We start from the raw sequence: 16,385 nt of genomic DNA, 5'->3' as shown, positions 1-16,385 counted from the left end.
CATGAGGAATAATGACCCTTCTTTTGATGACATCAAACTCATACTGGCATGTCTTAGTTTTGGACACTATGGGATGAGAAGTCACAGGAGAGTGCTCAGGTGACATGCTTTTACATGGTGCCTTGCTAGAGGAGAAGGAATTACTTAAGGAAAAATTTATTGAGTTTATTTAATTATCCTCTTATTAGATTTTTTTTTTTTAATTTCTAACTAAATGAGAGAAGCTATGCCCAGAGAGGAGGAGGTAATTTTCTCTCTCTTGTTCAACAGCAGGCAAATCAGAAGGATCAGTTTGATGTAGACTGACTTGATTTTTTATTAGATTAAACTGCTCATATACTCATCAATCTAATCACAGTAGAATAATTATGTGGATCAGTACAGCTGGTTAAGCTTGAAATCTGTTGGACAATGTCAAGAAGAGAATTGGGAGACAGACTGAGAGAGGAAATTTGCCTTTCCCAGAGGTGTAAGCAATAGTATGGGGACTAGAGACTGATGTCCTAAGAGTGTCCTGTCAACAGTGGCGATGCTGCTGTCTTTTTTGCCTCAGCCTTTTTCCTAGGTTTTGTAAGAAGCATACTACGCGTTGAATTATTGAGTGTTGCCTCCCTTTTTCTTTCCTTTCTTTTTGCTACGTTTGTAGGAAATCCCTGTGAATGATGGCATAGATCTGCTGCAGATTGTCCTTAATTTTGAAACAAAAGATCCTCTGATCCTGTCCTGTGTGCTCACCAATGTCTCTGCTCTCTTTCCATTTGTCACTTACCGACCAGAATACCTCCCCCAAGTACTTTCCAAGGTAGGTACATGCAGACCCTTCTAAAATCACATCAGCTTTTTGTGGTGCAGGGCTCTTGGGCTAAACTGCAGGTGTCAATCCTCTTGATGCTGCTGTCAGGGAAGGACTCTTCTTCATGTTAAAGATGGGAGAAACGGAGACTGAGGCTTGTCACAAGAAGAGTTATGTCAATTAACCCAAATTTTGTAGTTTTTAGCCTTAAATCTTAGTATTACTTACATGCCCTGGCCGTGTTTTATTTCAAGGCGTCACTGTATTGATGATTCATCTTTCAGCTCAGGGGTTTTTCACTGACTTCAATGAAATTGCATTAAAATCCTTATTACCTGTTCCTTGAGCTCAGAGAGACATGAGTTCTAAATATTAACAAATGTTACAATTTTTTTATTTTTTCTCCCTTTTCTCACAGCTGTTTGCTTCAGTTACCTTTGAAGTCGTAGAAGAAAGTAAGGTACGTCTGAATTGTTATCTACTAATGAGTTGTAACAGTTGGATCAAATCATACTCTAGTGGAGAGAGCATCCTGAGTCTGAAGACTCTGCTGAAGTAGGCTTCTCAAGTATAGTTCTGCTCCTGAAACAGCTGGGGGTCTAGATATTGGTGATCTCTGTGGTTGACATAGCCTACTAAGCTTTGGCTCACAAACTTAGAAGGGGACAGGTGTGCTCTAAGGCCAGTGCACTTAGCTCCCCAGTCAGTGCTGGCCTTCCTGAGAGTGAAATCCCTTCATTAGCTCTGGGCATTCTTTCAGTACTTGGCATAAATGGCTCTGAAGGATGGCATTAAACCTGCCAGTTACCTGAGGAGTGCCTGGAGTCTAGAAATAGTAAGAGCTATGGCATGCTCGCTCCTGAAGCACAGCTTGTTTGAACATGGACTGCTTGAATTGGCTACTGTTTCAGAGGAAATCTGGTTGCTGCATGATTGTTTGGAGGGAGCAGGGGAGGCATGGATATCTTTTTTTGATCTGTGCTGAACAGTGCAGAAATCTATATGTAATGAATTTGTCTCTTGAAGATACCCTGCATCTGGCTGAACTTTTGTTTTGTTGCATTGAAGTTTGTTTTGTCTGTGCAGGCTCCTAGAACTCGAGCAGTGAAGAATGTGAGAAGGCATGCGTGCTCCTCAATCATCAAGATGTGCCGGGATTACCCTCAGCTTGTCCTGGTAGGTGAATGCAACTGTCATGAGCAGTCTTGCCTCAGTGTCACTTGGATTTTGTGGGATCTTCAACTTCCTTGGCTACAGTCTCTGCTTTCTTTGCAGGAGACATTCCTCCTGCACAAATGGCAAAGTGGTTCATTCCCTGTACCTCCTTTCTTCCCCACTGAAAAATTTTCTGCCTGAGGAGTTAAATTGTAGATTGGTGGGTTAAACGTGAAAGGGATGATGAGGAGGATACAAGCAGCACTGCATTGGTTTTATGGGAATGTTTGCTGAATGCCCGTGTTATCACCTGTGTTGGTCTCAGCTAATTCCTTAGCTGAAGACTCTAGCATAGCTAATCACTAGATTTTCTTCTGTTACTTAACAGAATATAGGAAAAAAAGGGGAGCATTTGTTTTCTGGATGAGCTTGAGGATATTAGAAGACAAATACGTTTGAATTCCATGAGCTATGTTTTGTTCGTTTTTCTGAAGTAAACAGTCTCTGCATCCAACATTCTTTAGATGTGTTTCTGTGGAGTGGGACCTAGGATTATGGGAGGACCATAGGACATTGCTAGTTTAAACAAAGACATTTTTAAAGCATGTTAATTAAGGTAATTTGGAGGTTCCAGTCTGCATTCTGTAATTGACGCTAAGAACTAATGGGTTGGTTTTTGTTCCAGTTTATTGGTCCTTGAGCTATAACTGTCTCTTTCCCAAACATCTCACTAGAAGAGCCAAGGACCCAGAGTTGCCCCAAAAGATGTTCAGAGGAGTTTGCTGAAGAGGATGATTGCTAATGTTTGTGCAGAATTACGGATAGATGTGGTGGCAACTGGAGAAGGAAGGCAAGGAGTGCAAGAATTCCTGTGGCACTCATTGTAACCATATGAGTTGTTATTTACCACAAGTAAAGAGATGGATGAATCCTGAGTCTGGCCAAAGAAACAAGGTGCTTTCTGTGGGCAAATAAAAGCACCAAAAGTGTTTTGAGATGTGACACTGCTTTAAGGGATATAAGTGCCTAGAGAGAGATTTCCTCTTCTTATTTCAGTCATTCTGGCAAGTTAAATTAAAATGAATGCAGGACAATTATAGAGGGGTAGGGAAAAATATAGTTCTCTTAGACTGAACATGCAGAGAAATCTGAGTGTGAGGAGGAGATGGCTATGTTGAGAGAAGTTAACAGTCATGTTTCTCCAGCTGTACAGTACACCCCTTCTCTGCCTCCCCCAGTGGCCCTCCTCCATACCAGATGCATGATGCTTTTCCACTTGGATGTGTTTTCTAGCCAAACTTTGAGATGTTGTACAACCACGTGAAACAGCTGCTGTCAAATGAGCTCCTTCTGACACAGATGGAGAAGTGTGCTCTTATGGAGGCCCTTGTCCTCATCAGCAACCAGTTTAAGGACTATGAGCGACAGAAGGCTTTCCTGGAGGAGCTCATGGCTCCTGTGGCTGGCTTGTGGCTCTCCCCAGAGATGCAGAGGTATGGGTTACTTTTCTTTCTGTTGGTCATTTCTTCTCCAACGTGGAGCTGCAGGTGTTGAGGAGGTAATGCCCTGCCCAGTAAGGAAACACAAACCATAGAGGGTGGTGGGCTGCCTCTTGACCTCCTCTGCTATGGGCAGTCATTGTGATAATAGTTCTGCAGTTCAGAAACTGCCAACAGCCTAAATGCTGTTTGCTGAAAATTTCTGGGTAAGAGTTGCTTAAGGTAATGAACATTCCCCAGCATGCTCAAAGCATTTGCAGAAAATAAGAAATAAAAGACATCCTTGCTCATCACCAGAAGAAGGGAGGAAGCTGAGTTCTTACTAAAACTGAGATGTCTTGCAGCTCTGGGTAGCTGGGCTTGCACAAGAGTTTTCCCAGCAGGGCTATCTTCATAAGAGATTTTAATCTTTTCGATCCCCACAGCCCAAGAGAACTGATAAAGTGTGGAGAGTGTACCCATCTCTGATGCTTTTTAGGCATGTTCCCATGTACAGGATGGAGTGCTACCTAGCCTCTCTAGCCTGCTCTGTATTTGTGAGGTGTTCATTGCCAGTGCAAAGCTCTGCTTAAATTCTCTGGTACAAACAATAATCCCATTGCTGTCTTCTGCTGCTGCCAGAGTCCTCTCAGATCCTGAAGCCTTCATATCCTACGTGGGTGCAGACAACAAAACTGCTGATCCAGTCTTGGAAGATCCTAGTGGCCTGAACCGTTCTAGAGTGAGTATCATTACCAGGAGAGGTGTAATCCTTTAGGAAAGGGGACCTGCCTCCTTCCATCCCCATTTCTCTTGTGATTGCACATGAGGTCTGTGATCATGTACTTCTTTAGATTGCAGAATAACAGGCTGGCCTTTGCTCTTTTAACTACAGTAAAGAGCATGAAGGCCATGCAAAATGACATTATTTATCAGAGTGAAGCACACTGTTTCCTACTCTTTGGTCATAGTAGAGTTTGGTTTTGGAGAAGCAATTCATTTGCATGATTTTTAGAAATAATGGCACAGTGAATTGTGCTTTTTAAACCAGGCAGTATGGAAAACATTGTGCTCAGACTGGAGCATAGAATATAATTAAATTCATCTGAGGAGATTTGTGTTGAATTTTTAGTGTAAAGTCTTCACTCGAACAGCGAATGGAGTTGCTGTCCTCAGATCTGTAGAAGACACTGAAATGTAGTCCATAGAGTGATTTGGGGCTAATGCAGTTCTGTCATCTCAAAACCTGTATCTGCAGGTACCAGCACTGCATCTTCCCTCATGAAGGACACAAGGAACTGATGGTCTAGACCCTTACTTTTAGCAGCCTGCCTGGCTGCTTGCATGCTTTTGAGATGGTATGGCTCTCTGAGGGTGATGGAATACAGCATGATCATTTGCTGCATTTTCCTGGCAGCAAACTCCCCAGAGGTTGTTCCTCTCACGAGGTTAGGCTCACTGTAGAACGTTCCCTTTGAGATGGGACAATGATGTGTTTCTCTGAAAATATGTTCATTCAGACTGTGATCTGGCTAAGAAATGCTGTCTCCACATCTCATGCTGCAGATAAGCTTTTGTGTGTACACTATTCTGGGAGTCGTGAAACGAGCTCGTTGGCCTGCTGCTACTGAAGAGGCAAAAGCTGGAGGATTCTTTTTGGGATATCTGCCCAGTGGAACTCCAATGTACCGTAATCCCTGCACTGAGCAGGTCCTGAAGCTTTTTGACAATTTACTTGCTCTCATAAGGTGGGTCAAGTTGATTTGAAATCATTTATGTTTGCTTATAAATCTCTGAAAGCCAAACTGTGATAAATAGGTGGAATGCTCAGAGCATGGTTTGCCCAGTGAAGCCAGTGGGAATAGTGCTGGTGCCAGTGCCCAAGTACTGTTCCTGGCTGCTCACAGTGGGGAATGGCACTGTGCAAACTGGAGCCTTCTCAGTGTTCGTTGGCCTGGCCTGCAGGCGGCCATCAAAGCTAATGGGAGCTTGTGCTGGGGTTGCCTCCCCCACCTCCACTGCTGTAGTTCTGCCCCCCAGTTAATGATTTCTCAGCTGACATCTGTGCTCTGCCCTCAGCCCCTACAAGGCCACCTCCTGTCACCAGCAGGGCAGTCCCAGCTGTCATCGCGTCCCGCTCGCGTTGTTCCCTCATCAGTGTTAAATTCAGCTGGCTTGGCTGACCATGAGCAGCAGCCTCCTGAAGCACTGTCTGCTCTTGGAATCAGTGGATGCATACTCTCAGGCTGTTACTACCATGCAGTGCTTCTCTGCGTGTCACCAGTGCTGTGTCAGTCTGGGGCAGCCAGGGGAGGCAGCAAGAGAAGGCAGAAAAGGGAAATCCCAAAGAACACAGTTCCCAGGATTACAAAGGAGAAGTTTCTCTCAGGGTAACTCCTGACACTGGGAGTTTGCCAGACTTATGGGACAATTTTGTGAGAGAACATGTTACATACTTGAAAACTTGCTGCTCTGTCCTTGGCAGGGGCCTTTTGAGAAAAAGTATTTGCAGATCCACTTTGATTTTCAGCTCCTGGGTTTGTAAGAGAAGGGACTCTGTTGACTGAGCTCTGTCTAGTCAAATATGTTTAGTAGTCACTGAGCTCAGGAATGTGCTGCTTCCAGAGAGAAGCAGCATGCTGGACTGTTGGGACAAGCACATGCTGTCTTGGCCCACACTGGCAGTGTTCCTCATCACTAAACTCTCTAGCACAGTGTGTGGTACTTTGGGCAGTGACCAGTGGCCAAAGTATTTTTGCCTTTTATCCTGGAAGGCTGAAGATCCTATTGATGAGCTTCTGGGAGAGGTTAGTTAGAGTTGTCCTGAGTAGTGGTAGCCTCATGCCATTTCTTCCAGTGCCTGTCATATTGTGTCATACTGTGTGAGAGCAACTAAACCAGTGCCCAAGGTCTGAACAGGCTGCAACAGACACTTCTTCCTCATACAGTCACTGTTCCTCTCTGAACTTGTGCCTCAGTAAAATCACTTGGGATCTCTGTTACAACAGGCTTAGGAAACTGTCATCCAACTTCTGTCAGCACTTTGGTGAAGAGGCAAAAACTCTGTGCCTGTCTTTTAGCACCTCCAAGAGAACACATGAGCTATCTTTTCTATCCAGGATATAAAGGAAGGGTCTCCATGACTGGTTTGGGCTTTTTTTTGAGATAAAGTGTCTGTGTTCAAGCATCTCACCTGCAGACCAAAATATTTTCTGTGTACATGGTAGTAACATACATGGAGAAACCTGTACTTCACTTGGGCTTTTCTTAAGCTGGATGCTCCAACAAGAACTAATGAATTATGTATTCAGAACAGTGGATCTTTATGCTTCATATTTTTCCAATGCTGCTGTTGGATATAGGCCTCTGTTTGACAACTGCAAGCTCCTAGTTGTTCAGTGCAAGTGTTGATGATGATGCTTAAATCTTTTTGGCAAAGCTGGATCTTGTGCTGTGGAGTTCCTGTGGTGGTCTTTGCTGACTTCAGGTACTTTTTCCATGTGTGTCATCCTCAAGCCCTCTTTAATATTGATCACACAGGAGAATATGGAATCTGTAGCTGCCTGTCAGCAGGCAGGAGGTATGGGGATATGAGGAAGGCTGCCTGGCAGGAAAGCTGCCTGTGTTTAGGATTCCTTCAGGGATGTAGTTACATTACTACCCGGGGATGGATGCTTCTCTGAGATCTGTGCCATTGGGCAGCTCTGTTTGGATAAGCAGCTTCCAGTGTTGCCCACGTGCAACTCTGGGACAGAGATGTGGAAGTCCCTGTGGGCTGTGTTGGCTTCTGTGTGAGCAGATGTGCAAATAGCAGTAGCATGGATCCTGCTGAGCAGCTAAACTCAGCACCAAGCCAGCACCAGTGTGCTAACAGAGGGGGTTTCCAGGCTGAGCAGTGGGACTGCTGCTCTCTGGATAGTGTGTGGCATTGTGCTGCTGTGTTAGCAGACAGAGGCAGTGAAGCTGTTGAGCCATTGGGCTTTTGCCAGGGTAAGTAGCCTGAAGGGAGGTCGTGAGTGAGATCAAAGAACTGAGAGGAACGAGGTAGTCCAGGTAATGGAATAATAAAGTAGCTTTGAGTGGCATCTTATTGTGCCTGCCTGTATTTGTATCTGTGTTGGTAGCTCTGTTAAATGAATTATTTTGAGGTTGCTTTATTAATCACTGCTTGCAGTTTTCAGAGTAATGATTCTCCTGTCCTCTGTGGCACCTCATTTCATTTAGGTGTTTTCTAGCTTCTGGCTTAAAACGTTCACTCCTGAATTTAAATCCAAATCATGATTTTCAGCCACCTTGGTGCACTTCTGCAGTCAGTGCAGTAGCTGCATGACCTGATTGGTACAGAACCTTTACTGTGCTGGGATTTCGCTCGTGTTTTGTTGCAAATTAGGTGCTCAGGCTCAGCAAATGCTTTGCTTAGACAAAGGCTTTTTTGGAACTCCTGATGATGAAATGCTGACATTGCCAAGGCATTAATGCTGGTGAAAGAATTCTTGGGTAGACATGGATGCTGTAGGCATTTTCATTGTAGACAACTTTGGTAAGATTCTTCAATCATAAACTGTCCTAAAGGACTCATCTTCTGGTTTATGAGCTGTTCTCTTTAGGCATCAGATACTCTTTCTAGCAGAGCTGTGACCATCACTGAAAATTCCCCAAGTCCTGCCATATCCTTTACTTGTCTTTTCTAAAGCATAAATGTCTCTTGAAATTAGTTTGTTTTCCTGTGTGTGGGGTGCCCAGGAGTGCTGATAAGTCTCAGCTGGAACATGCCTAGGGGCTACATCATCATACATGAGGGCTATTTGATGCCTTTTTAACTCCCATAGGGAGTGGGTGGTTGGCCATTTTCTCTCCATTCCCACTGGGAACTTGCTAAAGTATTAAGAGAGCTTGCCCTGTAAGTGGACATCTGTCTCCCAACTCACAGACTTAAGAAAACACTTCAAGGACTCTGAAACAACTAAGGACCATGACCACACCTTCAGGATATGACTGTCTGGCCTGTCCTGCTGGAGTTAGTGCCCCTGATTTCAGGGCTCACCTTTGCAATTGCACAGTCTCTGCATTTGCCCCACTGGCCTTCTGCCCAGCATGAGGCAAAGCCAACACTGACATGGAGTGGACAGGAGACATACAAGAGATTATTTTAGTGGCTAGGTTTCAGGATAGCCTCAAGCAGAAATGTACAGCTTTTTGAGTCAGTGGGGTAGCATTAACCAGTGTGGAAGCTGGGCTGTTCCCTGGCCCTTCTTGGCAAAGCAGAATCAGCTTGTGCCCCTTTGAGGCCTGTTGCATGGTGTTAGAGCCAGCCCAGAATAAGAGTATGAGTCATTTCTATAGCGCTTTCTCATGAAGTTCACATACTTGCCTTCCTCATGTGCAGTGAGCAGAGAAGTATTTAACACTTGCAGAGAGAAAACAGACTAGTTGTGGTTCTGGAGCTTTCTGCAAATGCAAGCAAACATCACTGCATCACAGTTGCCAGAATTATGAACGTAAACATTTAAAAAAAAACCCAAAACCCAATAATTGCTACATGAGTGAAAGCTGAGACTCTGGAGAACATCCTGAGGTCTGTCCACCCTCCCTTCCCCCAGCCATTCCCATGTACCCCCTGCTTTGGGAAACGCTGCTGAGGGGGAGATACTGAGTTGCCCTTGATCACCTCTAGCAGCAGGTACAATGGCATTGCAGTTTTGGAGGAGGCTGCAGGATTTGTGCTGTGTGCAGCTGGCGACACCCAGAGTGGAGGTCTGAGGTCTCAAAGGAGTGAGGTAGGTGAGAGAGACACCCCTGCCGAGTCCAGCTCTGAGTGTCAGTACCCTGGCTGAGAGAGGGGACCCATTTTGGCCTGGATGGCAAGAAGCAGCCACCCATGGCTGAATTGGTGTCCCTTGCAGACAGCTGACAGTGGCCACTTCCTATGATTCGGGACTGTTCCCAGCTGGATGTGTTGTCCAGGGGGCAGATGTGCCTGCCATGAGTAACATCTGATCAGACTGATGTTCTCACTAGAGTCTCTCCAATGCCACCTGCCATTCTGGGGGCTGAGACCCATCCCTGAGGGGCAGTGTGTGTATTTTGGAGCTGAAGCAGCCCCTCCCTCTGCAGGGGCCTTAGGTGCAGAAGACCTTTTGAGATGACAGAATCTATGTCTTGTCAGTTTTAAAAATACATTCTCAGATCCCTTTGGCCAAGCTGATAAGTTATTCCCAGCATCATCTGGAGAATTGCTGGGAGTTTTTGCTGCCAGTGCTTGCAAGGGGTGGGATGAACTGAAATAAGTGGAAGGGGCAGCCAGGAGATTCAGGACATGAGGTGGTGTCACTCCATGTCTCTGTTAGGTCAGCTTCCCCAGTATTTTTGCAGGTGGGGAAGGGGGATCCCATGCACATGTGCGTGGTCTCACCTTCCTCATCATCTGCCTCAGAAGAGCTGTCCACAAGCTGAAGGAGAGGATTCCACTGTCAAGGGCAAAAAGGGGTTGATTTACATGAGTATAAACCAAGTGCTCTTCTGTTTCAGGACTCACAACAACCTCTACACACCAGAGATGGTGGCCAGGCTGGGGGATACATTTGCAAAGGCCTTGGACATGCTGGAAGTGGAGAAGAATGCCATTCTAGGTAAGAGGTTTCTCTTCAGGAGGAATGTGTGGGCAAATTCTTAGAGATATTTGAGTTAGTGATCTGTCCATAACAGTGGAAGTGAAATAGGGTGGAGGACCAGCTTCTTCATAGTATTTGCAGTTCAGCTGTGATTTGAACCAGCTGAAACTAAGATATAAATAAGTTACTGGTCTCAGACATATTGGTTTCTTCTGCAGGCATGGTAGGGTACACTACCAAACTGCTTATCCCATCTGTGGGGTGATGGTAGTCTCTGCAACATGGCATTTCAGGCTGCAGAGGCTGGAGAGTGCTGTAATTGTGTGCCTTTGAGAGGAATTAGTGCTGAGAAGGAGCCCTGAGTGCTGGTGCAGAGACCTGTCCTGGAGGGCAAGAGGCAAGTTGTGCAGTATGACCCTGGCATTTGTTCCTAGACAGCATATTAGAAAGAGGCCTTTGGAGCCTTCTTAAAACACGTCTGAGCTTGTGAACACAGAAGCTTTTCCTACCAAGCAGAAGTGAGTGGCCTTGTGGATAAAGTGTGGATCATGACTTTGGAAATTGGGGTTTAATGTCAGGTTGAAAAACAGTGAAATATTTTGGGGAAGTTGGTTTGTCTTTTTTTCTCCATTTCCTATCTATAAAATGAGAACACAGTTCCTTTACTGGTTTTCTGTGACTTTAAAAACTCTGTGAGCCCCTGCACATAAAGCAGCAGGGCCTTGATCTCCGCTCTAAACTTGTTAATGTTATAGTTCAACAGTAGCTTGTATCCTGGCAGAGAATACAAACCTGAAGAGATGAGCTATTAGAGGAGCTGCAACAACTGTCAGCTTTGCTGCTGACTGGGTTCTGACAGCTCAAGTAAGTTCTACTTCAGAGAAATAAGGCAGCTACAACAACCTCAGTGGAAACACCTCTGCCCTGGGTGCCACCAACCTGAACCTGGCTGACCTCTGACTCTCTGCCCCAGGGTTGCTGCACCACTTTGTATTTGGTTCTTGCCAAGAGCTTCCCTTGCTGTTGTCAAGCTGGCTGGGGCCTGCCCATCATGCTCTGAAGGTGCACCGTGCTCTCTCATCAATGTAACTGAAGCTTATTCCTTCCCACAGGTCTCCCTCAGCCTTTGTTGGATCTTTATGACTCTCCTGTTTACAAAACAGTCTTAGAAAGGATGCAGGGCTTCTTTTGTACCCTCTATGACAACTGGTAAGAGCACCACATCTCACCACAGTGCAGCACTGCACAGCCAGAGCAGCAGGTTATTGTGGGGTTCTGGCTTCCTTTAGAATAGACTTTGATGTGAGCTGTATCCTGCAATACCCAAGTACGAGCTGCAGTGGTGGCATGTATACAGTGGTTGTAACCTGCCACACAGACATGGAACAGTCTGGGAAAAGTACCTCAAAATGGGGATCTGCTTAAAAGCTAAAGCTCTTCTGCAGTTAGGTAGTCAGATTGGAGAACTTACCTGATATCCTGATTAGCTTGTCTCTTTTGCCACTTCTCATTATCTGTCAGGGTAAATCAGCACTTGAAAGCAAGGCACCTTGTAGTACTTAAATACTTAATTCATTGTCCCTCTGCAGGTATCCCAGAAAAAGAGATGCTGTGCTGAAATTCCTCTATAGTATTTGTTTAGGCATGTGACAACTGTGTAGTCTCAAGATGATAGTAATTGTGGCCTTTGCAGATCAGAGATGGGGTGCTTGTTATCTGGCAGACATGTAACTAACTTGTTCTTTTGTTGAAGTTTTCACATCCTGGGAAATGCAGGCCCCTCCATGCAACAGGATTTCTACACTGTTGAGGGTCTTGCCACCCAGCTCCTCAGCTCTGCTTTCAACAACCTCAACAACATTCCTGATTACAGACTGCGTCCCATGCTCCGTATCCTTCCATCACCGTCTCAGGCCAGCTTGGGAGGCTCTGAAGACATAAATTTAAACCCTGCATTGTTTTCAGTATGGCCAAGACAAAGAAGGGTGATTGAGGAGGCAAACAAACAGGGATACACCTGGTGTAGGTGAAGTGTGATGCTAGGAGGGCACGAGCAGAACAAGCAGTGTGTGGGGTCAGAATAAATGCCAAGGATTTGTGTGGTTCTGGAGGCACTGTGAGAGGTGAGTAGTGCCTTCTGAGGGGCAAGGAGGCTTGGATAGTGAGGAGCTTGACATTAGGATGTGCTTCTCTGGGAGATCATGTGGGTTTCCCAACCTGCTTTCCAGGGCTGGACATTCAGTCTCACAGCTGGGATGTGGGTGCTAAGTACCCTTAGCTTTCTCAGCTGAACTGTCAGGGGAAAGAGCTGAATAGCTGATGTTCTTGCTGTATAGAGATGGCACTTGTTAGTTCAGGGCTGTGAGAAAGTGGGCTTCCAAGTGCCTGTCCCTTGGCCTCCCAGTGGAATGGGCTGCCTTGGGCACAGCTGGCTGTGTTGGATCTCTTCCTTAACTGGTCTGTGCAGGTGTGTTTGTGAAGCCCTTGGTACTTTCCTGCCCTGCAGAATACTACGAAACCCTTGTCTGCCCCGTGCTGGGACCACTCTTCACCTACCTGCACATGGTAAGAAATAGCTCGTTCAGTGCCTGTTCCTTGGCAGCCCTGACTCCTGTAGCAGCTGGCAGCAACGAGTGGGAATGTCTGTCTCTACAGAGCCAGCAGAGATGAGGGCAGAGCCTTGATGCTTAATGATTTTGATGATGTTTAGAGGGGCCTGTAAAGTGCATTGAACCCTGACTGTTGCACAGTACCCCTTGCTGTGAGTTCAAACCTGTGGACATGAACAACTCAACCTGCAGCCCTGATAGTTTTGGGGTTTGTTTATGTTTTTTTTTCCATGTCCTCTCATTTTCATGACAGCTCATTCACATTCCAGCACACTTGGTACCAGTTCTCCTGCTATTCAAAATGGCATTTAAAGCTCTTGTGCTTCAGCCGGTAGATATTGCTTGGGTCTCCTTGCATTGTGTCCAGATTTAATCTTTCCTTCCTGTCTTGAACAGAGGTTGTCCCAGAAATGGCAGGTGATCAACCAGCGAAACATGCTCTGGTAAGCTTCCACCCCTTGGTACAAAGAGGGAAATGGGGTCTTTTATGTGACCCTTTGTCCAGGAGCAGCCCTGCTAGCGAGGGCTGGAAGACACACTGGTGCCTCATTCCCTGTGTTTGGGTGGAGGGGTACTTAAAGACATTGGCTCCTGTCAAACTAAAACCTGTTCTCCTCAGTGAGGATGATGCTGCAGATGACAACCCTGAGTCTCAGGAGATGCTTGAGGAACAGCTGGTCAGGATGCTGACTCGAGAAGTCATGGATCTTGCCAGTAAGTGAAATCAGATTAGATCTCCTGAGATATTTGGGAAGTTTTCCCTGGAGTGGACAACAGGAATTCCCAATGTGCAGTAAACTTTATTATAACCATCAGTAGTATGTAACATAACCATGAGAATGCAGCTGTGAGACAGCCCTGCCAAAATCTTTGCTAAAACCTAGTTTGAGATAATTGAAAACCTTCAGAAGAGATATTCTTCCATTTTTTAGCTTTTAGGGCTCCATGGTTTTGGCACCATTCCTGTAGGAATCCAGTCCTGCAGGGAATTGGGTTCTCCCATTCTGTGCTTTGGAATCCTGTATAGGACATGGATTTGTGGACAAGCCAAGTGTAGAGCAGTTTTGTTGCTGGCAGTTGCCATGTGTCTAACCAGACATAAGGGAGGAGTCTGTCCCCCAAAGCAGTCTTCCTTCTGTTCCCCTTCTCCAACAGAATTTTTGTGTCAGCGTGGCTTTGTACAGGAAGGCTGGGGAAATTGCTTCCATGGAGATTACAGATCTCAATCTTCTGTCTCCTTTCTTGACTGGCCTTTTTGCTTTAAGTCAGTGTTCTTCTTGGGTTATGGGCTTCAGATGGTTTTGCACATTCCTGGTTCTCAGTAGAATAAAGCAAGCTCTGTGCAGCAGGTTCCACTGTGGGTGGGGTGTTAGAGCCTTCCAGGTAGTGCAGTATTGAGCTTTTATACTGGGCTTTCTGATTCTTCAGATTCCCTGTAAGAGCTGGGGGAGCTTGAAGCAGCTGTGAGCCCATCAGAGTCTGTAGGATAATCTCTGCATGTTCTGCAGTAGCATCTTCCCTTTTCTGCTCCTCTGACCTGCAACTGTTTTTGCAGCTGTTTGCTGTGTTTCTAAGAAAGGTGTTGAACAGAACACTACTGCTGCTGTAGATGGAGATGGTAAGTAAATGCCAACCTTTGCCTTTCCTGCCCTTGGTGTACACAAACAGTGTTCCCTTCCTGTTTCTTGAGCAGGAGGCTGGGCTGATGCTGGAAGTTTTGTGTCAGGGGTATAGGCTTGGAAAGAAGCCTTCAGCTCTGTCCTGCCCAGCATGCCTGGGAGCCATCAAAAAACCCAGTCTAGCCTGGAAATGAATGTGCTGCAGGGTTCGCAGGTGCCATATTGGAACAGCTGGTTCTTAAGGTTCTGAGAAGTGGGCTGAGGAGCAGAGGGGGATGTGAACACTTTCCCAAGAGCTGAAGGTAGCCAGTTGCATGCCCCTCCTGCCCCACCAAGGGTGGGTGCTTTTTGCTTGAAAAGAGATGTTCTGGGTAAGCTGTGCCAGGACACTGATTCTGTGTGCTGTCTCCTGGCTCCCAGCTTAGTTCTTGCAGCCTCCCTGTGTCCCCCTCAGTCCTTGGGAGGCCACGTTCACAGTGCAGCCTTTGCTCTGCAGATGATGAGGCGATGGCCACGGAGGTGACTCCCCCTGCCAACGCAGAGCTCACCGAGCTTGGCAAGTGTCTGATGAAGCAAGAGGTAAGAGGGTGTGCTCTGACTGCCACCATCCTTTCTCTGTACTCTTTGTCACGCTTGTCTGCTCTGCTGCAGAGATCTAGGCTGCTGGAGTGTTCCCCATGTGGGAATCACCTCTTAGGAACATATATGGCTTCTAAGGGCCTTGCAGAAGCCACAAAGCAAATGGGGTTGAGATCCAGTTATAACACACAGCTACAGAGCTCCAGCCAGCCCTTTTAGGGAAGAGGCTATGGATATTCAGCCCTCGGGGTGCTCCCTGGCTCTGCCTTCATCCTGGGGCCCAGTTTTCATTCAGCTTTTTTTTATCTTTACTCTCTGCTGTGGATGCCTCAGAAGCACTTGTGAAGCTTTTGTAGGGACTTGAGAGTAGCAGCTGACCAGAGTCCATGAGTGCTCCAGGGTCTTTCCCAGGGAGATGAAGGGAGCAGGTTAACACTGGTCCCTCATGGTTCTGATGGTGCACACTGGGTGAACACCTTTTGCTAGAGCAACAGTAGCGTGCAGGATTCTCAGAAGCTCCTGCACATTCTCTGAATTGCTTCTTGGCTCCTATCAGGTTTGAATGCTGGAAGTAGAAAATAGTTCCATTGACTGGTTTTCCTCTCTGACTCCTTTTCAGGATGTTTGCACTGCAGTGCTGATCACTGCCTACACATCCCTGTCCTGGAAGGACACCTTGTCCTGCCAAAGAACCACAACACAGCTTTGCTGGCCACTGCTCAAACAGGTACCTCTGGGAGGAAGAAGGGATTAGTTCTGGCAGGGTTGGAAGAGGAAGCTCTCAATGTTGTGAGAAGTGTGGCTCCTTCACCCCTGGGCACCTTCTCCCCCAGGAAAAGCAAGCTGTTGCAGAAAGGTGGTTGTGTACCACCAGTATCTTGTTTCAGTGCTGACAGTGCTTCTTCCCCAGGTGCTTCCAGGAAACCTCCTTCCCGATGCTGTGTCCTGGTTTTTCACAAGTGTGCTCAAGGGCTTGCAGGTACATGGGCAGCACGATGGCTGCATGGCAGCTCTTGTCCACCTGGCTTTCCAGATCTACGAGGCCTTGGTGAGAAATTCTGTTCTTCATCCAAATCTGAGATTGAGGAATGTGAGGGGAATGGTGAAAAGTGATCCCATGCCTAGTGGGTAGGGGCAGAGGAGTTAATGGCCCCAGTGAGGGCCAGGCTGTTACTGTGGCAGAGCTGTGTTAATGATACTTCTCCATGCAGCGCCCTCGCTATGGGGAGCTGAAGGCAGTGATGGAGCAGATCCCAGACATCCAGCTGGACTCTTTGGAACAGTTTGATTCAAAGCTTCTCAACCCAACGCTGCAAAAAGTGGCAGACAAGCGCCGGAAGGATCACTTCAAGCGCCTCATCTCAGGTTGCATTGGGGTAAGTGATAGCCTGGAGGAGTACTTCACAGCTGTATGCTGCAGAAGTGATGGGGTAGCCAGCCTGCCTCCTCTCACCAACCACCCTCCTTCCCAGCCAGGAGGCTGTTGCAGCGTGTTCTTAGTGTTTGTTCTTAGTGCCTCTCTTCATCCTGGAGGTCCTGAG

The 16,385-nt window shown here is 46.6% G+C and overlaps 1 protein-coding gene across 1 annotated transcript in view; it reads left to right on the top strand.

Annotated features, from left to right (window-relative positions):
• The window catches only part of XPO5 (exportin 5), a 29,639-nt gene that overhangs the window by 11,187 nt on the left and 2,067 nt on the right, over positions 1-16,385 (top strand). The window contains exons 16-32 of the mRNA XM_058021761.1: positions 647-802; positions 1,212-1,253; positions 1,880-1,969; positions 3,242-3,441; positions 4,069-4,168; positions 4,993-5,174; positions 9,955-10,055; positions 11,150-11,246; positions 11,791-11,927; positions 12,505-12,602; positions 13,043-13,089; positions 13,266-13,360; positions 14,202-14,264; positions 14,762-14,844; positions 15,464-15,571; positions 15,755-15,892; positions 16,056-16,220. Of these exons, the coding sequence (XP_057877744.1) occupies positions 647-802; positions 1,212-1,253; positions 1,880-1,969; positions 3,242-3,441; positions 4,069-4,168; positions 4,993-5,174; positions 9,955-10,055; positions 11,150-11,246; positions 11,791-11,927; positions 12,505-12,602; positions 13,043-13,089; positions 13,266-13,360; positions 14,202-14,264; positions 14,762-14,844; positions 15,464-15,571; positions 15,755-15,892; positions 16,056-16,220 (1,902 nt within the window). The remainder of the gene's footprint in view (positions 1-646; positions 803-1,211; positions 1,254-1,879; positions 1,970-3,241; positions 3,442-4,068; positions 4,169-4,992; positions 5,175-9,954; positions 10,056-11,149; positions 11,247-11,790; positions 11,928-12,504; positions 12,603-13,042; positions 13,090-13,265; positions 13,361-14,201; positions 14,265-14,761; positions 14,845-15,463; positions 15,572-15,754; positions 15,893-16,055; positions 16,221-16,385) is intronic.

This window comes from Melospiza georgiana, chromosome 3 (genome assembly GCF_028018845.1).
Source record: "Melospiza georgiana isolate bMelGeo1 chromosome 3, bMelGeo1.pri, whole genome shotgun sequence".
In the NCBI taxonomy this organism is placed as follows: Eukaryota; Metazoa; Chordata; class Aves; order Passeriformes; family Passerellidae; genus Melospiza; species Melospiza georgiana.
The sequence above is the reverse complement of the archived record's forward strand: the minus strand, read 5'-3'. Positions and strand labels throughout refer to the sequence as shown.